This window comes from Carassius gibelio, chromosome A2, assembly GCF_023724105.1.
Source record: "Carassius gibelio isolate Cgi1373 ecotype wild population from Czech Republic chromosome A2, carGib1.2-hapl.c, whole genome shotgun sequence".
In the NCBI taxonomy this organism is placed as follows: domain Eukaryota; kingdom Metazoa; phylum Chordata; class Actinopteri; order Cypriniformes; family Cyprinidae; genus Carassius; species Carassius gibelio.
Window position 1 is genome coordinate 10,307,059 of NC_068372.1, and position 23,998 is coordinate 10,331,056.

The window sequence follows — 23,998 nt, forward strand, 5'->3', positions numbered from 1 at the left end:
GATGGTCGCAGTAAGTCAACTTTAATCTGTGTACTTACCTTAGATGTAACGATACAAATGCAGTCCATTCTCTCATATCGAACACAGACCTCACGGCTCTCAGCATGTCATTTCGCAACTCTCTTCTTTAATGAGAATCATGCTGAATCAATTCATAAATGCGGAGCTCACAGCTACCCCTTAAGGACTGAGAGTAAGCCATCCAGGTTTTTGTATTTATTCTCCATGCTGGCCATGTCAGTGAAGTTCACAAAGAGGGGGAGAGAGAGATGTGCACATGTCTTCAAATGATCCCGAAAGCGCATAAGCAAGAGTGCGCTGAATAACACTACACCGCTTTACTCTCGCACGGTTTCATTCATCATCTCACTAATTAAACTTAGAGTAAATGGACTTTATTTTTTTGCGACCATCAAATCCATTTTAAAGCGCTGGAGACAACCTCTCCCTTTCTGGAAGTCCATGCCCATATTTACGGATTCTGCACAAAAACTAAACAATGACAGGAATATGGTCATTGAAATGAACAATGTCTAAAATCAAATGGCGGGTTTTCGTGATGTCTATTAAAGATAACAATATTTGGTTGTCCGTAACATCTTAATTATAGCTCAATTAGCACCAGAAAAAATTGAAAAAGCCATCTAGTTTATGGTGCATGCCCATGCAGTGCTGCGATCCAGATGTAACTTAAATACTTTTTTAAAGACAGAATTAGCAAGCATAAAATGTCAATGACATTGTACGGATCTGCATGGATCTCGGAAGAGTAATAACTCATATCAGTGCAAACATTTTTCATAGCGGTCACCATTGTCTGATTAATGGCACTGCTGAAATGGAAAAGACTTTTCAGTATAATCAAATCTTCAGATAATTACCGGACCTTTATCATGCTTGTACTGTTAATTACAATTTCATTAACATATGAGATTACACTGCAATATAATTTTGTTTACAACAGTGTGTCACATCCTGTAAAGACTAACAAGTACAGATTTGAAAGTGACAACCCATTAAGAAAAGAGAAATCCAGACGACCCACAGTGAACCTGCTTGGCAGATCTCAAGCATGTTCCCAGCAGATGCAGCCCCACCATCAGTCACCTCACACACATTTTAACACTGAGCGGACAGTGTAAAAGCAGCCTTTATACAGCTCATATTGTAGATTGTCCTGAACTGCAGTTCAAGTATAAATATTTGATATGCACAGTGATTAGCCCTTCCCTTCAGCAGCAGCCTCTATACTTGTGCATGCTACAGTTGCAAAAAGATTTTTGGATCTAAGGAAACAAAAAGAACACTGGGTAATACATCTCTCACTCAGTCTCTAACAAAACAGTTCTTAGACACAGCCCACATTTCTTCTAATTAATGCTGAAATTAACTACATCACTACTTAATTCCAAAAATGCACATGCGTTAAACATATTTTAACATCCAAAGTAACTTAATTGTCTCTGGGTTAAAATATACAATATTAAGTCAATTTTAAAATTTTTATTTTTTATCAGTATAATGGAATATAATATCTTGTTATAACAAAACATACTGAACATTAGTATAAGATGCCTGACAACTAAGTAAGTGTTGCAACAACACACAGGGCACTTAGCTTTAGATTGCTGACAAGCAAGGCAATATCACGTTCATAGTCACAGATGAATCACATTCTATTTTGAACGCAATATTGCTTAGCTTGTCAGCGGACTACTGCTCTGTGTATTAAATGCTGCTCCATCTGAAAGAATGTGCTTGATATTTACTACTAATCACAGAACCGGCTTTACTGACGAGATGCGCATAGCAATCACATGGCGATTTACCATGCAGTCCTAAATTATTACATGTCATCAGAAAACGTAATTACAATGCCTAATCTGTCAAGTTACATACAGCAGTCAATAAGGCAATACCAACAAAAGCTAATTGTTTTTGTGTTGAGACAGGAGAAATTAGTGGAGCTTCAGGAGTTAAATAAATGATAACTTCACGATAAAGTCCTTCACTCACCCGTGTTGTGCACTGCTATTGGCTAAGGGCTCTCTGCAGACACAAATACCACAAATTATTAATTGTTTTTTTACAAGAATTAGCTATGTTTTTAAAAAACATTAAACTGACATTATTTTCTCCAGCAGTAAAAGAGAAATACAATATTGCATTCCTACACAGTAAAAAACGTTGGGTTGTTTTTTAACCTAACCGTTGGGGTTACACATATTGAGTCAATGTGTTGGGTTATCTTAAAATTTGTTGGGTCATTTTTTTTTTTTTTGTCGTTGGGTTATTTTTGGTTATAACCCAACTGTTGGGTTAAATATGTTTCCCGCTTCACTCCGTTCAAATTTTAACGGTCCAGTCAGAGACTCAGCCTGCCTGCCTGATTATGAAGGGTAAGTAACTGTTAATATAATCGTATGATGTATATAACTGTTATAAAATTAAGTAATGTGTCTGATACGTTAATTATTATTTTTTTTATATGTTGAAAAAGTTTTAATTCCCTTTAGTGTTCATGTAGCTCAATTGGTAGAGCATAAGGTTGGGGGTTTGATTCCCCGGGAACACATGATAGGTAAAAATAGATAGCCTGAATGCACTATAAGTCGCTTTGGATAAAAGCGTCTGCTAAATGCATAAATTTAATTTAATTGCATACATTTTTTGTCCGTTTGTTTCCCCCAGAGAATCAGATCGATTGTAAATTAATGCTATTCCTGTTTGTTCGACAGCATTAATACATTAAAAGATTAGCTGCAAAACTTTTCATACAAGTATTACTTAAAGTTAATAAAAAGGTCTGGTGAAATGTGAAAGTTTTACTAAATCATTAGAATTAAGCTAGGAAAGACACACAGACCATTTATCGGATCGGACCAGTGAATGAAGCTTCACGAGCGAGCTCTGAGCTCACACATCAGTCATGCGACAGACAACAGACTCCGCGAGAACCGTTTGAATGAACCTGCAATTTTCTGTTATAAAAGTTCAAAACCAAGACTCTTGCAGCAAAAATTTCATGCAGAAATTGTCTTAAAAACCCTTCCTGCCATCTGCACCATACCACACAAATGGAAAAATGGTGTGCACATCATACACAGAAATGAATCGGTCTTTCATTGACATTCAACCTGTAAGTAAAAGCAACACTTAAAATTACAGTGCCCTATGCAGAAAAGTAACCTTTATTTATTTTGTAAAAGACACAAATTGTACAATACAAATCGGTCCAAGAAAATATTTCGAAAAAAAAAAAAAAACATTTTGGGGTGAATTATCATTTTAACCAATTTAAATTCGCTACAGCATTTAACTCATTTAAATTCAATAATTTGTAAAGTGAGTGTATCAATGAAAAAACGGAATTTTTTTTTTTTTTTTTTTTTCTTTTAAGGTTGGCACTAATTAGTGCTTTACTTGAATCACGAGACAAGCCAGAATCATGTCCTGGTGCTTGGTGACAAGGAAAACTCCTCCCAAGTTTTTATTATTTTAAATGGGGAGGCGATGGAACAGGAGACGATACTACAAGCAGTCGATCTGCGTTTCAAACTTTTCTTTGTATATGACATCTACTACCTAAAGCCCTCTGCTCCCATTTGAGAGTTTTTGGAACACACAATCTTTAATAGTTTCTTCTGCACACTGTCTCCTCCTTAAAAAACTGTGTATTTAGTAATCAGTAAAAAAACGTTTTTATTTTATTGATCATCAGTAGGTCCAGCAGCTAGAATATTGATTTTGTGATTATTTTTTGTTTTATTATTATATGTTATGTTCATTTGAAAGTCGTAACATTTGCCAAGTGTGGTAACCCATACTCAGAATTGGTGCTCTGCATTTAACCCATCCAAGTGCACACACAAAGCAGTAAGAAGTGAACACACATCCGGAGCAGTGGACTGCTATAGATCCAGTGTCTGGAGAGCAACTTGGGGTTCAGTGCCTTGCTCAAGGGCACATCAGCCATGGGTATTGAGCGTGGAAGAGAGCGCTGTTCATTCATTTCCTCCACCTACAACTCCTGTCAGCACCAAGACTCAAACCTGCGACTTTCGGGTTACAGGTCCAACTCTATAACCATTAGGCCACAGCTTAGAACTGTATTTGCACATTTGTGTGTTTGATATGAATATGAATTGACACATTTGTACATCTTGAAAATGTCAGTTGTATTTTTACACATTCTTGTAAATTTAAATAAAATATTTTAAAATATATTTGTAAATGTGTTATTTGCATATTAAAATAAAATCTGTAATTTACAACAAAATAGTTTCATAATATGGTTGTATTAAGTAATTTTTAATAAAAATACTGTTGTTAATTAATATAAATAATTAACTCAACTGTTGAGTAACTTTTAACACAACAGGATTTTAATGGGTTGGGTTGAAATAGCCCATAGATTGGAAGGTGCTATACCAACCAATAGTTGGGTTACAGGTTGGGTTATTTTTAACCCAACATTTTTTAGTGTATTACTTTTTAGTGTCCATTTTCTTTATTAGCATTAGATTTCATTTCATATAATCGCTTAAATTTCTATGTCTGTCTGCAGTAAGTCCGTACTTCTTTTTCTGCACTACAAGCTCCTGTCGACAAAACAAATTCCTTGTGTGTTAACATTCTTGACAAAGCGCTTTCCATTTCTGATATGTTAGTCACTAGCTCAGCAGCTTTATTAGAAGCTATATTAGCGTTTACTACTTTTTTACCAGTAATTTTATACTGTTGAAGACAAAATACAGCATGGCTCCAGACAAATAAAATCGAGTAAGGAGCAATTTGCTCCTATAAGAAAAAAAATGTAGGCACCAAATAATATTTATTGGGTGCCACAGAATAAACGTTTTTTTTTTTTTTTTTTTTTTTTTTTATTATTATTATTTTATTTTAGGAAATCATTAATATGAAAATTTTTAAGCAAAAAAAATCAAACGCTGGGCAAAAGGCGGAATACCGAACATGTTTGTGCAGTACTGTCAGAATACATGCAATTTGTGCATGCATTAGAAAATATAACATTTGCAATTTATTTATTAATCGTTTGAGGTATTTTTGTGATTACAATCAACATACAGTAGCCTAACCACAAGCATTAGCCATGTCTTCTCATAGGACACGTGGTGCAGCACTAAACAGTCTCTTGCTGTCTGTGCTTCGTACTTGTAATGATTTCTGCATCTTTCTCTGATAGTTTTAAATTCTTTTACACTGCTGACATGTTTGCTGCATTAGTGTGTGGCTCTTTTTGATCACTTTAGTAATTGTTTATAAATTTTTTTAACTTAAAACACCAAATTGCCTTTTTCACAATTATATGAAATATATTTTAAAGTCCAATTTCCACAAATTATAAAAAGTTATCAGCTGTGTTTGGCTGATCACATTCAGATTTACACGTCACATTTTAGAGATTATGAATTTAATGCGGCTGACACATTTAGAAAATGCTGTGACATTCCTCCACAGCAGATCCATAAGGCAAACCTAAATGAATGGAGCACAATGAAACATGAGTCCCTCTATTCTTGGAGTAATCCCTATCAACAAGGCTTGGGGAAGGGGGTAGTAGGAAATGAGTGGCCCAAACATGCGGCCATGGGGGATGCCCAACCCACCAGACCCGTGCCGGTATGATACTTACTTGGTCCAGCTCACTGGGGGAAGATTTAGCTTTAGCGAGCACATGAAGGATTTCATTTAGGAGGGAAGAGTCCTGAGAGTGTCCATTTTATTAACACAGAAAGAAACAAGAGGGAAAAGATTGAACATTGAAGACATTGAAATAAACCGCAGAGATGTAAGTTAGGCAAGTTTATTTAAATGTACCTATATTTCACTATTATGAAGTTTAAAAGCCTGAAAAAAGCAACAACTAATATTTTGATTGTATAAAACAAAATATTAGAAAGCACTGTAAGGTTACAGTGAAATACAAATGAGAATGAATCTGAATAAAATGATCATTGCATTAATGGTATGACTGATAATTCCAAGTCAATTCTTCAGGGCTCAGATTTCCAAGCTGTAGTGATATAAAGATTTTCCAGTTTATGGAATCAGATCAGCTTAGTGACTAATTCACCCACAGAAAAATGTACAACATTTTGTTTTGTGACACGGGTCATTCTGGAAAATGTAATTTTGTTCGTGGGATATTAGTCGATCGGTCAATGTTCTCTTGCAAAATTAGCCAATATGTGGAGCCAATACTGCTTTGCTAAAAACAGAATAATCTGTTCATTTATAAATCTATTCAAAAGTGGCTGTTCATGTTGTACATCTCTACAAACTGCAGGCAGGTGGTGCTATTGTGACAACTGCCTTCCCAAAACAGACATACTGCATCAACACGGTTTACACATCTAAGTCTAACTGCAGTTTGAATGATTTCATAGTGAAAAGCGGTCATAGATCTAAAAGGAAATTTCATGTAATTTTAAAGTTAAATTCTGTTGTATCTTATTAAGGATGAAACGACCACCGGTTTGATGTGAACTTGTGATAAAATTACCCACAGTACACAAGTAACACAAATTCAAAAATCAAATAAACATTTCATTCAAGGGGATGAACACAGAAACTAGCCTCATTATGAAGCCTCTAATTAAACTGATGTAAATGTATCTATAGTCTCTTAAAGCTGGAATACACTACACAATGTTTGCCCTGATTCTCACAAATTTACAGTCTGGAGAAGTTCACAGTAGTTGCCAAAAGTCAGAGCCAGTCTGTAGATCTGAGTTGACAGAATGTATAGAAAATCAATTAACTTAAAGTGACAACCATCAGATAATATGTCAAGTCTATTTATGAAGTATTTACATTGACGTTCAATGTGGAAGAGCTAAAAGAGAGCACACTGAGCTTACATTTCATGTAATATATTTATTAAAATGACAAGATTTGGCAAAATAATCTAGGTCATGTATTAAGTTAATACTTTTTCTTACTGATGTCACTGAATCTGTGTGATTTTTATGGTAGTGTACCCTTTAAGCTCACCTTACGATAATATGAAAACTTTAAAAGAAAATACAGCAGTATAAAACCACAGACCAGCAATAAACTGTCAATTTCTAATATTATTGAATGTAAAATACTAGCCAGTAATACCTGTGAAGTAATAAATTAGCGTAGCACACACAATCTTATACAGCTAGTCAGCTAAGTGTGTTCTGTAGCATCTGCGCTGTGTTGCTAAAACTAACTTTTGGATTTAACAGTAATAATTGTCCACATCCAAGTTCCAGGTTATGATAAGTAAAAGTCTAAACATTGATATCTTAATTTTACAATAAATAGTGAACCTTACCCAAAATGAAGGCAAAAAAAAAAAAAAAAAGTAAATTTACATTACATTTAAATTTCAGACAGCTTTCAGTATAGCCACCAAGGCAGTGTGAACACATGGGAGGTATGAAGTTACAAACACATGAATTTAAAGACATCAAGTTTACTTAAAGTAGCCTACATAATTTTTTTCCAAATATGGAAGTGTGCTTAATTAGTACATGAGCTTAATATGTACGTTTACCCTACTGTCCAGCATAAAGCAAAGTTTTAAGTAACCATCTCATGTGGGACAGCACACAGTTGTTTTTGTGTGAAAACAAAGTGGAAAGCTGGGCGGTTTTAAGGGTGCCTATGGAAATTGTACAAATTAATATATGAATTAATTAATTAAATGAATGTAACTAAGAAGGTTTCTGATAAGTCTTTAGAAAAGATTCGATGGCATTTTGTTTTCATCTTCATTCCATGTAATACCTTATAATGAAGCAATGCATTGTCCATGGAGATTATGCAAAACAGTTCTAATTCTGCTGTTCCCCAAGCGCCATCTAGTGTTAAAAGTGGATTTAACAGAGTTACATTTACATTCAGCCTGTGTGCAGTTTTAGTCTGGCCAGTTTTAGTCTGTAAATTTTGGCCAGCTGATATATATAAAAAAACAAGCTTTTATAGATACTTTTTTTTAAAGATAATTTATAAATGTAAACAATTTGGATAAGGTATCATTTACGGAGCAGATAAAATACATATCTTTTACTAAGCAATTATCATTTTGACAACTCTTTTCTTTAAATCAAAGATATGAAGTTTACCATTTTATGAAACTTTTTCAAAGCTATATGTGAACATTTCGTACATGTTATTAGATAAACTACTGTCAGTCATGTTTTCATTTAAAATCTAGACTAATGAATAAAATCTTTGGTAATGTTATTGTCTTAGTGTTTATGCAAACAAAAAGTAATTTTATTTGTTGTTTGTTGATTTAAAAAAAAAAGAAATTTGGTGAAATTATGTGTGTCAGTACTTTTTTTAACATTTCCAGCACATTTTAACAACACTTTTGGTCACTATAATAATATGAAATGCTGATACCGTTTAATCTTTAATGCATCCTATAATTTACAATGACGCTACCAGAATTCCCTTTGTGACTGTGACACTTCACAGGAGAGTTCTGTCATTACAGTGTTTCAAAGCATTTTCTGATGGAATAACATTTGAAACATTTTTGGAATATAAATTTGCAGCTATAAAGGTTGTTTACTTCTAATATCTGCCATTTACCATTAAATTACACGTATAAAATTATTAGTGGTGGGCAGTGATCAATTTTTTTAATCTAGATTAATCTGACTGTAATCTTGGAATTAATCTAGATTAATCTAGATTAAAATGGCTTATTTGAATTCTGCCGAAGGAATTCAGAATATGTGTGCTACCCAAATAAATTACTGACTAAAAGTAAGTATTTAAGAAAGGGTTTCTCAAACCAGGTGGTGCATTAGACTAGGGGCTCATCTCCTGTTCCCAAAATGCAACACAAAGTGCTTGAGAAAGCTGTAAACGAATTCCACATTGCATCCATGTTAGCACGTCACGTTTGATGTAGTAATTTCACAGTAGGCATACACACAGGTTCGAAGACTCGTTCTCGCCCCCTACAGTGCAATTAGGCTAGGTACACATCTGCGCTAAAATATCAAGGTGAAAGTCATCATAGCTTGCGTAGTATAGACCCAGCTCCCAACCCAACTTTGAGAATAGATTAACGGCAATATTTTTTTTATTGCCGGATAAGAGTCTCACGTTAACGCAGCACGTTAATGCCGATAATGGCCCACCACTAAAAATTATCTGTAATTATTTAATGAATCGTAAGCTTACAAAAACATGTATACACATGCATGTACGTTTTGTTGCATGCATTACACATTTGTGAGAACCTTTTATACTTTTAACTGAGAGCAAAATAAAACTGACTGGAAAAGACAACTGTTATGTTCTTTTCTCTCTCATTCACGGCTTTTTACTGCTTGTTCAGTTAAGTTACTTAAAATGAGTTAATGCAGCAATTCTGTCCCAACTTATCTATCTTGTTATGCTTTCAAGAGATCACTGAATGACTGATGCTGCTTATTTCAGGATATTCTGCAGAAGTACAGTATTTTCTTCCTCTACATCAGGGCAAGAGAACATCTGCTACTAAATTATTCAAGTACAGCAAAACAGCATACACAGAGACTGTAGTTACAGCCACAGAGCTGACAGACTCATTTGTTGTATTTGTTTTCAACAACGTCATGCACAGCTCCTGAGACAAATATGCTCTTCCTGAATCCAGAAAGACAGATTGCTTTTTCTGACAGTTTCTCTGAGTGTCATTCTGTAAACAATTTCCAGTAGACCCTTTTAAAATGGATTACAGTTCATTTCAAACTCAATGATAATTGTAAGAGCATGCAAAGCAGAATGTTAAATTCTCAGAAAGCCTGACTGATGATTACATAGAGGGTGTGACAGCATGTTTGGTTGTTGCTTTGTAATCTGAATACAGTACTATCTAATTAAATGACCATGTTGTGGCATGACTTGTTTGATGACTTGTGAAAAACAAGCGGCATGCCATTTTCTGAATTTCTTTAAAAACAATAAAATGTTTGTACAATGAGGTATTTGTAAAATGCTAGAAATATGTTTGCAGACATCGAATGACACAGCATCAATCTGACCTAAAAAAAAATAAAAAGCTATATTCAGTAATCTAATTCCGATGATTAGAAATTGAAGCACACTTACCTCTATGCTGGTGCTAAGGCTGGGCAGGGTGTCTGAAGTCACCGTTGTGCTTTGGATGCTGGAGAAATCCCACAGGTTTACTGGGGGTATTGCATCGGGCACTTTCACTGATTCCCCACATCTCTGATTATCCAATAAGGTCACTTCGTAAAATTCCTGGATATCTGTTAAAAGATAAAATATTTATTTCCTTTTTTTCTGTAATACCCATATCTGAGAGAGCTTACTAAAAAAATTTTATTCATGAAAAGCAAGTGGCACGACAAAATATTTAGACACTTATGCTACATGTAAATGTATGAATTTCACTACCTAAACAATTTCATATCAATTTCATATTCATATTTATTTATACATACATGCATATTATCAAGTATCGATAAATACACATCTTAAACTGAACATCAGTTTAAAGATTACAAGCAAGAATGTAGTCTGAAGCTCGAGGTCATGGGATATTTAAAGTTCATTCACAACTGTTAAAACATTAATCAGGTTACAATCATAATGAGGCCATCCTTAAAAATATTATATTGTATGTATTGTAAAAATAATATATTGTTTGCCGTAACCCGACCGACCCTGTCAATTTAGGACCGACTCAAATTAGTATTTTTTTTTTTTTTTTGCCTTTAGTCAGACCGACTAAAAGTTGTTAATTTGCTTTGAGATCGACCAATTTTTTTTTACTCTTCAAAAAACGTATATACAAAAGCAATAAAATAATATTCATTATATTTTAGTAAGTATTGTAAACAGGGCTCTGAATTTGTTCAAGAAACGAAAAGCGGAAACGAACGAAATTTTGACAGGAACAGAACCAGAAACAAAATCAAATTTTATAGTTCCGAATAGAATCGAAAATTTGAAATGATCATTAAACAGTTATTAATGTTATTTTATCGTTCCATTTAATAATTGAAGTTTGCTGTCATTGAATCATGAATTCCAGAAGTACGGCATATGCAAATATGACGCTGAAGCCAACGAGTGAAATGTCCGCTCAGCTGTGAACTCATCATAGGTCAGTCTCAATGGCAATGCACCGCCCTCAGAGTTTATCTGAAGATAGTGTGAGATGAATTCAACAGATCACACACCTGCATCACTTCTGTGAATGGAGAAAACTGAAAAAACTAACCCCTACAGGCTTACATAAAAAGGAATATAGGCATATACAGTACACTAAATATATTTCACTTAAATTATATTGACAGATTAACGAAATGAAAGAAAAAGTGTGCTAAATTATGGTTCATTGTGACATGTTCCAAAGTTCTCGTAAAGGAAAACGAAACTGCAAAGAGAAGTTTTCTTTATTTTGCAAAAGCTTTATGGTTTTAATTATTTTGCAAAAGCAGACAGTTTTGAATAATGTCTTGCTTCTGTATAACCAATCAGCTTTGGTATATGACCATCGCGCCGACACAACATAATTTTGCTTTATTAAAGCCTGTACATTAACTAAATAAAATAGAGTTAAAGAAACAAATAAAAAGTTAGACTGCTCCGTTGTACAACATGTTGCGTTCAGAGTAACCGTGCCTCACTGTGCTGATACAGCCAATTTGAAAGATGATGTTTTATGTAGATAAAGTACAAACACTATAATAAATAATATTTTAGCATCCAGATACGTCGGGAACATGGAAACATTTGGATTCGTGCCAGATGAGAGATGCAAGCATCAGCTTCAGCTTAAATTAATTTGTTTTTGGATTGCCGTTTTTATAGCCTAAACTTGTTTTGTTTTTGAGAGAAACTAATAGCTGTTTTTATAATGTTTGTAAACATTTTGCTTTAGATTACAGACATTTTAGCCTTCATTATTTCGTAAAGTAACAGGGCTAATAAAATGCAATACCGCAACTTTATTATTTTTTATTTTTTTTCACTTTCAAAACGCAATCTTTCATTTTTTTTTCTGTTTTTTTTTTTTTTGTTTTGTTTTTTGTTTTTTGTTTTTACAATCCAGCAATATTTATTTTTAAATATCTAAATAAAAAAAAAACTTGATGTCTTTAAAGTGTTAACAGATTTTTTTTTTTTTTTTTGTAGCCAACATTTGGCCAAAATCTAGAAAAGATTACTAACCACAGCGGGTTATTGACTAAGGTTCAATAACAGTTTTTCTTTTTGAGTAAATAAAAAGCTGTACTTTATTATTATTACATTACTATTATTGTAGGGAGTGAAATTTAAGATTAAAATTAATGTTCTATAACTTTAACCAAGATATAAAGGTAAAACAGAGACCCGCGATTAGAACTACAGGAGAGAATAATCTGAGAGAGAGAGATGACGCACACTGTGTAATCAGATGTGGCTAATTCCTAATGTTCACCTCTTCATGTTTAATAAATCAAGTGTTATGATCTGCCGAGCTCCCTGTTCGGTGTCCTCCTTCCAAAAAAGCCAATGAGCCAGCACACGGTAAGAACTGTAAAGCCTGCATATAGAAACGACACGCATTACATTATTATTAGGCAAATTATATACACATAATATTGTTTTTTAAAAAAAATACGTTATTAACTGGTAATTTTTCCACCTGAACCGGTTTCGGAAAGGTAATAATTCAGAGGAACGCAGGAACAGAAACGTTTAAATATCGATTCTGCTTGGAGTGAACCGATTGAATTTTCTTTTCATTCTCAACTCCTGATTGTAAATATATAAATTGCCTAAGCCTAGCTACAAATGAAGGCTACGTTCTTTCTTTAAAAAAAAAAATCTGTGACGTCATCTATGTTTACACGGATGTCACACTATGGCCTGTGCATTCGCTTCTTCTCATACTCTCATTCACTGTCAGATTCAACAGTACGCGCTTGGTAATGATGGCTGCAGCTGCAGTCAACAAAATGTTCACGGTCACTGTTCAAAGTCATACGGATTCAGGCACCATAATACATCTAAAATAACAGCAAATAATACTTCTGCACAATGTTTCTCTTTTTACAACAGAAATGTGCATACAGAAACAGATTCGGGCTAGAATCACCTATGCAATTTTTTGTTGTTGTTGAAATTTCGAATTGTAAACAGCCATGTTGAAGCCTGCAGTAAATCTTTTGCATTATGGCAGTCCAATCTGCTTATTGTTTTTTTGGGAATGTTGCACTCCTGTTTGTCATTGTGCACAAAACTTCACACCAAAAAATCATCAGAAATATTGGTCTTTACCAATATATTGAATCTTTACATTGGTCCTGCCTGTTGTCCGTGGATTTACCTATATTTGGTGTTATTTGCCATATAAAACATATTTAGACGTGCAAAAATCGATTTTACAGTCAATTCAATGAACAATTGTCTCTCAAATCCAAAAGGATTTTTTTCACAAAAGTGACAACCCAAGAAAGAAAAGTAAACGGTCTCTCATTTGTAGGTTGCATTGACACCTAGTGGTGTATGCAAGTAAAACAGTACCTCATTTTTTTTTCTTCTCACCTGAAATTCATGCAATAAACATGTTTTTGACAAAGATTTAAATTTGTTTGTGGTCTATATAGCCTGCATTTAAAATGAGGTTTCCAATCATGTGCCTGAAGGCACGGGTTGAAGACCCAGTCAGTGACGTCACGATATGCAAATTTTTTTTTAATTCATACCTATACCTACGTAATCACCATCACCAAAATGTACTTTTTTTTATTTTATAGACCTACCTACCAACCGTTTTTTTTTTTTAATTACTGTTACTGCAAACCAAAATATTTTTAAGGATGGCCTGATACAAGGGTCAGCAAGCATGCTTTCAGAAAAAAAAAAAAATGCACTACACAGGAACTTTAAAAAAAAAAAAATATTAAAATAAATTAGGGAACTAGTATCTTCCACAAGTAGAGGGGAAATGACTGTTTTAGAGAACGGCATGCTGAGGTTGGCTATGCTGTGCGACAACCGAGAGACAAAATAGCAGAGTGATATAGTTCTTCTATGCATGGCAGAGATTGGGTAACAGGTCTGAAAATACATACTGGATCACATGAAGCTACACAGCAATGAGAATAAATATTTGTATAATGCAAGCTGGTGGGGGTGATTCCCTCATCTCTGGTTTCCCTTTGAAATACTGAGTCCAGTGACTTCACAGTCCTTCTGAAAAACCATTGCAGGTTTGTAACTGCGCTCCCACTAGTGAGCATCTGTCAATATGACCATTAATAATTTAGATCTAGCATGTTTTATGTAGTGTTACACTCTAAAAAGAGAAGGTTCTTTACATGTAGAACCATTTCTATTTAGAAGCATATCATCCTGAAGAACCCTTTTAATGCTGAAATGGTTCTTTCTGTCAGAGTTTAGTGTTCTTTGTTCCCGCCCTTTTGTTTTTCAAATCTGTAACTGTCAAAGCACTTCATTGCTAATGCTGCATTCAAGTCCTCCTCTGAAGTACGTACTTATGAGTTGACAAGTTGTAACTACTTCGTCGGGTGCGTTCAAGTCACTTAAGTCAGAAGATGGCGGAGTACCTTCTTTTAATAACTCACAAGAAAGAACAACAGTAATATTATTTTTTTTTTTTTTAAGTAGTTCTCGAAATGCAACATGTCCCATGGCAAATCAAACTATTTTTAGATAGTTTCAAAAATTATAGGATTATTTTTTTCCAGATTTCATTAACTAACTGCATAACAAGAACGTAACCCATTTAAATTTATACAACAACTAAAATATTGATTTCAACACAAATTTAACATCAACAACAGACGCTACATCCATTGATTCCCACTCGTAATTACGACTTTGTGGTGCCGTAAATACTCATAAAACGTGTAAATACAATGTATCCGACATGACTTGAATGCACCATTAGTTTCTGTAGTCCAGTGATCCAACTACAGACCGTCAACACTCTCAACAGGTAAATTATTTCATTCTTAAAGGGTAACTAAATCCCTGAACTTGAAGCTATCCTAACTGATGCAATACTATGCTACTAACTAACTATGCTTCTAACAATATGTTACAATAAAAACTATGCTAATTAACTACATAAACTACATGAAATAATCCAGATAACTATATAACTGCTATGCTAAATAGATGCTAAAATATTCTTTCCTGATCGTTTTCAATACTCACAATTCCACCTCCTGACTCACTACAGTGATTCTGACCTAACAAGATGGTTTTATACTGCCAAGGGCGAGGTAGCTCGTACCAAGGGCGTGGTGAGCTGGAAACTGCTTACGTCACCTGCCACCACTTACATCACGTACCACCGCAAACATCCAATAGGAAAAATCAACTGCAGTAGCCACTGTTCAACTTGAAGAGTGCAGCACTCAGACGTTTTTACGAAATGAAACTTACATTTTAATATGGACAGTCACGGAATTAGCCAAAGTTAGCATAAATTAATGAAATCAAATCTCCATATGGACCAGTATCTGTAAATGTTAAGCCGCAAAAGTTGTTTGAAATATGAATCCTGCATGTTCTGCGCGTCTCTGTGTAAATGAATGAATGGCAGAGACATGCGGGTTTGTTTACTACACAGACTGAAGCGTGTGACGCTTGCAGTATTTTCAGCATCTGCCATCTCAATGAGGATATAAATACATAAACAACATCACCAGAACTGTTCTGAGTCACTTCACAAGCATTTTACTGTTTCATTGGCGTAAAACCAGTGTCAATTTAAAAGTATTCATGGCAACCCATCAAAACAACCCTCTACATAAGCAACTAAATTTTACTCTAGGCGACTAAATTATGTCTATTGTTAGCCATTGGCTAATAAATTCTTAGATTTTACTCTCTAGTGTGTGTGTTCAAGGCTATTATAAGATTAGCACATTTTCACTTGCTGAACACTGAGCGCTTCAGAGTTCTCTCTCAATCAAGTGATCTGTACTTTTCAATTAATCTCAATGGACGCACAGCGCACCTGTATTTGCCGAAGTGTAAACTCTGTGTGAAGGGGCACGACTCGCCGTCGCTTTACTGGTAGCGCTGTTTCTCACACATACGAAGAGAGCAAGCGAGTCTTAGCACGTTGAATCGACACACTACATTTAACTATATTCTATGTTGTCTTCTCCTGTCAAAATAATGAAGTTCATTTAGAATTATTCAACTTTTTCAAACAAGCAGAAGATATGCCGGTTTCTCTGGTAGTGGGCAAAACTAATACGCAAACAACAATTTCATTGGTTGGCGCTCATCTATTACATTCCTGTTTTGATTTCAGCAAATCAGTTTGACTGAACGCAGACAACGTGATTACTATTCATGAACCCAGCAGCTCATCAATCCATAGTGCATTGTATATTATTAGTATGGTAGTAGAATTAGTAGTAGTATTATCTTTTAATAATAATTAATATGATCTATTACTATTTTTTTTTTACAGAAACCCAAAAAGTGACAAATATTCATTCATACATGGTTATCAATATTTTAGTACTTATCACTAAAGTTCTAACATTAATTAGTGCTTAATACCATAATATAATGCTTGACTGACTAAGAAGCTAAGATTAAAGAAGCTGTGCCATTTAACAAAGATAAGCTGATTGTAATCATATATATGTGTGAGTGTGAGTGAGTGTGTGTGTGTGTGTAAAATAGTATATCAGTCCGGCGAGTAAACTAAAAATTTTACTAGCCACTGGCTATATTTTCAAGGTGTGCGTAGAGGGTTGCAGAATAAAAGTTCATTTTTACATAAAGGCATTGTGCTAGAAATATTACTATCATTTAGTCAAATGTATGTGATACTGCTACTGCTGTTTGAAAAAAAAAAACTATTTTTAAAGAAATAGCAAATCCCCTTTAATTACCAAAAAATAAAATGTGTTTAAATTTCATCAATTAAAATTACATTTGGGTGAAACTTGTTTACTGTTTTTCATAATTATATTACTTATAGAAAAACTTTAATCACAATTGTAAATAGGTATAAAGAATGGCATTGGTTTTATTTTGTGTGATAAAAAGTGTTTGTTTTTTTAGCATATTTTTGTGTTTTGCTTTGGTACCGAAATTGGTACCAAATAAATGTTAACTTTTTTGTTATTGTTATCAAATGGATAAGAAAATTTGGCCGATATCTTAGAGTGGATAAATAATGCATTATTTCCTGTTTAAATTTCATCAATTAAAATTACATTTGGGTGAAACTTGTTTACTGTTTTTCATAATTATATTACTTATAGAAAAACTTTAAATCACAATTGTAAATAAGTATAAAGAATGGCATTGGTTTTATTTTGTGTGATAAAAAGTGTTTGTTTTTTTAGCATATTTTTGTGTTTTGCTTTGGTACCGAAATTGGTACCAAATAAATGTTAACTTTTTTATTATTGTTATCAAATGGATAAGAGAATTTGGCCGATATCTTAGAGTGGATAAATAATGCATTATTTCCTGCAGACACACTTCAGATGTACACCGTTCACCATGATGGTTTTTAATTGCTTGAAATATCATCATTGGAATGCAACAAGTGCAGGGCAAGTCGGTCATATTATAATGAAATTATTAACTACTGTAAAATAATGTAACGGAATCTTTGTTTGCCTGTGTTTTAGCGCATTGTTATGGGAACATCACGTCCACAACGGATCCACACAACTAGCACAGTTAAGCTCACTTGTGCATTTACAGTCTTTTGTGCAATTGTACGTTGTAATATTGTGTTTATTTTATGCATATATATCAGATTATTCTTACGTAATGTGTTTAGTTAAGCTATAGCCTATAGAGGGTTAAAAGAGCGATTCAGTCATATATATATATAACATTATTATAATAAAATGTTATGAATTAGTTTGGTTTGGTTTCCATGTTTTAGCGCGTTGTTGCGGGAAGAGCCAAGAGTGCATCCACAACAGAAGTTACACATTCTGATTAGCACGAAATGTTGTTCGAGTTCACATGTGGATATATAAGTTACATTATATTTATGTTTTACAAATATTTGAATATATGATGCGTTTCCCTGTGTTAAATAAGATGGCAGCACTTCAGTTTACCGGGGTTCATTCAGCTCTTCAGCTTCAGCACAAGCAGCTTGTGCACAACATCAATGCACAACATTAAAAACTATAACTGGGAATGTCATAAACTAGTTCTAGTTCTTTTATTTCTAAAGCACATTTAAAACAATCACACAACTGACCAAAGTGCTGTACAACATATTGATCATAGATAAAAATAAAATATGCTACATTTACACAACAATTAATTTGCAAAGGCTTCAGAAAACAAGTGAGTTTTCAGAAGGGATTTAAAAACCAATAAAGATGGAGCAGCTCTAAGGTTTATAAACATAATATTATAAAGAGAATATTACCGTAATAAAAAAAGTTATTATTTTGTTGAATTGCCATGTTTCAGCACACTCAGAGCGTGTCCACGACACATCTGACTATTTGGGGTTTGTAGCGTGGGTGTACTCCAATATTGGAAAAAGTCTACACCTGTTTTAAACCGTGAAGGTGAGCCAGTGGATATCATACAACCAACGTGCAAACTTTGTGCAAAATTTATGCCAGTGAACATCTTTCACCATGATAGTGAAGAAGGTAAAAACTGACAGCACTTTCGGCATCTGACGACGCACACATTAACAGTGCGTATTCTTTCAATGATGACGAGAGATGAATTTCCTAATAAGTGGTAAACGGTTTTAATTTTTTTTTTATGTTTCTCTTGTGGCCCGAACATAGTGAAAACAAAGAGAAGAAACATTATTCGTGTTCAACAGGTGGTTTTTGTAGTTGGTGCATAAAATTGATAAAAGTGTTACTGAAGCGTAACAATTTTATTTAGGCTACAGGCCTATAATTTATTGTAGGCTTTAATAACCCCCATTTTAAAAGACATTTTTTAAACATTTTCATAGAGGAGTAGCCTAAGGTAATAGCCTATTTTTCCCTCTCCCTCACAGGCTGCGAGTCACAGCATGTCAGTTATGCATTGATGTGCTCTGAAATTGTTGCGAAGCAAATTAATTATAATATTCATTTGATAATAAAAGTACCCTAATAATAATGGCCAGAAAATAACAGGTCTACATTAATTGGAAATGTCAAATACTCTTAATAATGGTATTTATACTCTCTCAGGCCGGTGACAGGTGCAATATAAATAGGCGTCGGCTCTATTTCTAGCATGCACGTGTTTTCCGCGCGGCTGAGACGCACGTCTCACGCAGGCAGTCTGCAAGCTCTAACCTGTTAACATGGGAGCCGAATTAAAAACGGACACGCCACGCAGCTGAGATTTTAATTTGATAGTAAATGATGACAGGTTATTTTAATGGGTTATGAACTTGTTCTATTAGCCAGTTTTCATGAAATGGTATTATTTTGTGTTACAGAGGCAATCTAGCAGGATTGTTACATTTTTTTCTTTCCACGTTACACACGTTATAACTTTGCACACTTGTAGGAGTTTCTTTGGCTTCTACATTTGGCAAATAAATTTGAAAAATATACCTGTGTTATTTGTTAGTAATTTTGCTGGCTTTCAGTTTATGAACAAACCAGAATCAAAACTGAACCTTTTAAAGTTTATAGAACAGATAATATTAGATGGCCACCCTGCCTGCATAGAATTCCTATTTCCAGTTTTGTGAACCATACACAAAGCATTGCTCATAACTATACCAAATTAGGAACAAAGCAAAACATGAACTGGGATTCAGCCAGAATTTTATTAAACTGAATCAGATTAAGTACACTTTCTGCTTTGAATTTACCAAAATGTCAGTATTCGGTACCGATACCAGTTAAAATCCACGGTTCTCTGTACCAATTTCAGTACCAAAGTAAAACACAAAAATACACTAATAAAAAACAAAAACACCTTTTATCACTAAAAATAAATACAATGCCATTCTTTATACTTATTTACAAAAAAGAACAAAAGGGAAAAGGGAAAAAAAGAACAAAAATACTGATAAGACAATAATGACATGAATTCTACAAATAAGAACTATAAAACGCACTAAGGATTTCTAAGGTTTAATGAGCTGCTGAATTCATGAAAATTAATCAGGTTTTGTGCATTTTCTCGAACTGATTTGCTGAAGTCAAAACAGGGACTAAGAATGCATCCAATGAGATTGCTGTTTGAGAATTAGCTCCGCCCACTATTCCAAGGGAACGCCGTTATTTTGACAGGAAAATACATCAAAGAATATCATTTACATGCAACGCATCAATTCTCTCTCTCTTCGTTGGGTGTGTGTGTGTGTGAGAGAGAGAGAGAGAGAGAGAGAGAGACAAAGTGACGGCGAGTTGTGCACCTTCACAACAGGGTTTATGGAATTTCAAATACAGGTGTGTTGCACATCCATTTCATATGAAGTGAAAAACAGTTCAAATCGCTTGACGGAGAGTGACACTCTGAAGCACTAAGTCAGAGTGTTCGGCGAGTGAAAATAGATATGTGCTAAACTTGTAATTTTTCAAACTACTATGTAATTTTTCTGCTTTAAAAATAGCAGAAATCACTATATCTATGTTATATTTTTTAGTTGTGTACTTACATTATCCCGACAGTTTCCACGAACTTTCAAATCTGGAGAAAATTATGGTTTAATTTAATTAACGTTTCTTTATTTCCGTTTTGTCGCCCGTCTTCGGCGTCATATAAACTTTGACCCCTCTAGTTTATCTAACTTCCTGCGGAACCGCCAAATACAAAGGTGAACAGAAGCAAAGACGAGACGAAGAAGAAAAAGTAGTAGCTAGCCTTGGTCTAGACTATTATATTTTATATTTATATTGTTTATATTCGTATTTATACCTCAATAAATAACTTAGTTATGGATCATGATTATGCTTTGCCTGCACGTTCTGTGAACTGCAAACGTACGGGTGAAATAAATGACCCGAGAAGGTTTTGGGACAAGATAAGAAACAAGACACGGGTAAATATTGGAGTTGCATTTTCAAGATAGAGTTTTGTGAAAAGCTGAAACTACAGAGAGATGCCGAACTCGCTTGCATTCTGATAAACAGGTATGCATCCATTCAGCTAACTGTATCTATCCGTATATTTTGTGAAACGATGATGTCTTGTGTAAAATGCAGACGGAATAGCTCTCATGTATAGTATAATGTAAATCCACATTTGTTCTATATCTAGCTGGATAAAGTAGCTTCAAATGCAGTTAACTATCTTGTTCGATATCATAGTATAAAAGTAATTATAATTATTAACGAAAGGCGACCGTGTTTTTTTTAACATTTTACTACTACCTAAATGGAATATTGATTTGATAGGGGTCTCATAATTCATATATCTCTCCGTTTGAAAAGACGTGACTGTCAAAATACTAAGTTAGAATGAGTGAGGAATGATAGGGAGCGACAGAGCAAGTGTTCCAATGAACAACAACTCCCATGAGCCTATGCTCTTTCCCGACGTCATCAAAGTACGTCTTATGTTATTATTTTGATTTAGTGATCCCTGGTGGCCAAAAATCCCATACTGTATGTTTAAACTCACACACTGGCGAGTAAAATCAGACAATTTATTAGTCGTTGGCTAATATTAGACATAATTTAGTGGCCCAGAGTGAAGATTTAGTCACATATGCAAATTTACTCGCAATGTAGAGGGTTGTTTGACCCTCTAACTCTAGCACTCTCTATTCTAATTCTATTCTTTAAAAAAATATATAATAAACTTGCCTTTAGACTTGCACTCTATTAATTTACTATCTGCTATCTACTAATTTACTAAAAAAAACACTAGCTTCTCTAATCTTTTTGTATTCTGTTTTCTTTTTATTTATTATACAATTAACAAAAGCAAAAAAGGCCTCTAAGACTAGCTTGCTCTATTTTTTTATTCTATCCATTTTCTTTTTATTTATTGCACAATAAATAAAAACACACACACAAAAAAACTTGCTAAGTGTACTGCAAGCCAGCTTAGACTTGTTATACTGTAGCACTTGCAAATCATTGCTCTTTTGTTGATTTTGATTGCTGTGTCATCATTTGCAAGTCACTTTGGATAAAAGTGTCTGCTAAATGACTAAATGTAATGTCAAAGTAATGTAAATGAAATTTTACATTATATATAATTAAGTCCCCAATGATCAATGGAACCATGATAAATAAATCTGATAGAGATGTTGTATGTTTGAGACCCAGACAACTAAAGTTGAACAAGTAAGATGACAGTGGATTCATAACAAGGTAAAGATCAAAAGACCTAAACTTCACATTTGCTATATTCCACAGCGGAGATGACTTATAATTCATCAGAGATGAGCCCTCTCTGTTGAGCCAGTCAAAACAGAGACGTAACTATAAGCCGATTCCCAGGTTTCTCTGAGTGTCATGTTCACTGTTCTGCCTCCGAAATGAGATCTGTGGTAAGGCAGCCCTTAAACAGAGTGCTGTATTGACGTCTGATTAACAGACCTCTGCAGCCACAGGATAGAATTTCCTCAATTCACAGAGCATGCCGGATCTCTTTAACTTTGAGACGTCTTCATTATCTGATGGCTCATTTAGAGACTTTGCAATGCTAATGCTTTCTGTAGATCATTTAAAAATATATTTATTACCATGATAGACTTTAGAAATTACAATCATTTGCAGGACCACAATCAGCCACATATGGAAATCACAGTTGATTTTATTTTTATAATTTTATTTGTATTTTTTTAGCTGGCTTGATGCTCGCCAAAGTGATTACAATGCACTTTAAGAGATGCTTCCCATCTACTGAAGTGATTTTAATCCATTACATACTCTCTTTCAGACAGGACCTCTGAATAAAGATTAGGAAAAGATATCGGCCTGCCTTTGTGCTATCAAATTCACCATTCCAGCTCTTTATCAAGCACTAAGAGCTTTTTGAAAAAGGTTCTTCTGTGTTTGAATAAAACCTGTCCATTAGCTACTTTACATAATGTCATTTAATCGTACCCCTACTTAGGGTCTCATTTTCAAAACAATTAAGTAGGAACCTATGAGGCAGATGGGTTCTGTCAAGGGTAAACCTGGTCCATCTTGTTTTGCATGCAGGAGGAGACCTGCCCTGCTCTGGTTAACTCTTCTTGTCTGGTGTCCAGGGAGGGATCTTAAGGCTCTAATCATTGAGATACATGCACTGAGTCTGCAGTGATGCTCTCCCAGAGAAACCATCGTAAATCATCAGCCTACGGATTAGGACTAGGGTAATCATGTCAACAGACGGATTACATTTTGTTTGTCCTTTAGAATACATATCTGAAGAAAAGTCAAATTGGAAACCCAATCCATTTTTCATTAGCGGCGCTCTTAAGAACACATGCATGCGAGACATATATGAGAAGAGGGGTATCTGCACGAAATTGTGCAAACATGAATGACAGTATGCATGAGGGTGATTACACATACGGTGTATGAATTTTATGCTGAGCACAAAGATTCGTCAGGGCAGCTTGGAGCAAGATGGTTTTCTGATATACAGAACAGTGCTGACACACACATAACATTATTGTGTAGCTCTGTGTAGCAATGGAAGCAAACATTTACAGCTTGTGGTCTTGTGATATGCAATTAAAAATTTGATATACTCCCCCATCTATTACTAAGTTTTTCTGCTTTTACAAACCGAGTATGCTTTTAAAACTGACGCAAGACACATTACAGAAATATATTCTCAAAGAGGAAGCTTACCAGTCTTTATCCTAAAACATGTGACCATTTCAGTACACAAATCTTAAACAAGTAACCAAGAATCACTTCCATGTTTTTTTGGAAGCAGAGAAAGAAATTATAACAGGAAGCCTCCACACCTTGAGGGTCAAACACAGGGACCCCTGAGAAACTCAAACAGGCTGTTCAGCATTCCTCATGATTGCCTTCCTTACCTAGTTTGCAATGGCTGACCTAAGAGAATTAAGTAACACTGCACTGCAAAC

The 23,998-nt window shown here is 34.4% G+C and overlaps 1 protein-coding gene across 14 annotated transcripts in view; it reads right to left on the minus strand.

Moving 5' to 3' along the window:
* LOC128022506 (discs large homolog 1-like protein) overlaps window positions 1-23,998 on the minus strand; it is a 126,627-nt gene that overhangs the window by 100,205 nt on the left and 2,424 nt on the right. For all 14 annotated transcript variants that reach the window (XM_052610257.1, XM_052610165.1, XM_052610271.1 and 11 more), the window contains exon 3: window positions 10,108-10,271. In XM_052610257.1, coding sequence (XP_052466217.1) covers window positions 10,108-10,271 — 164 coding nt within the window. The remainder of the gene's footprint in view (window positions 1-10,107; window positions 10,272-23,998) is intronic.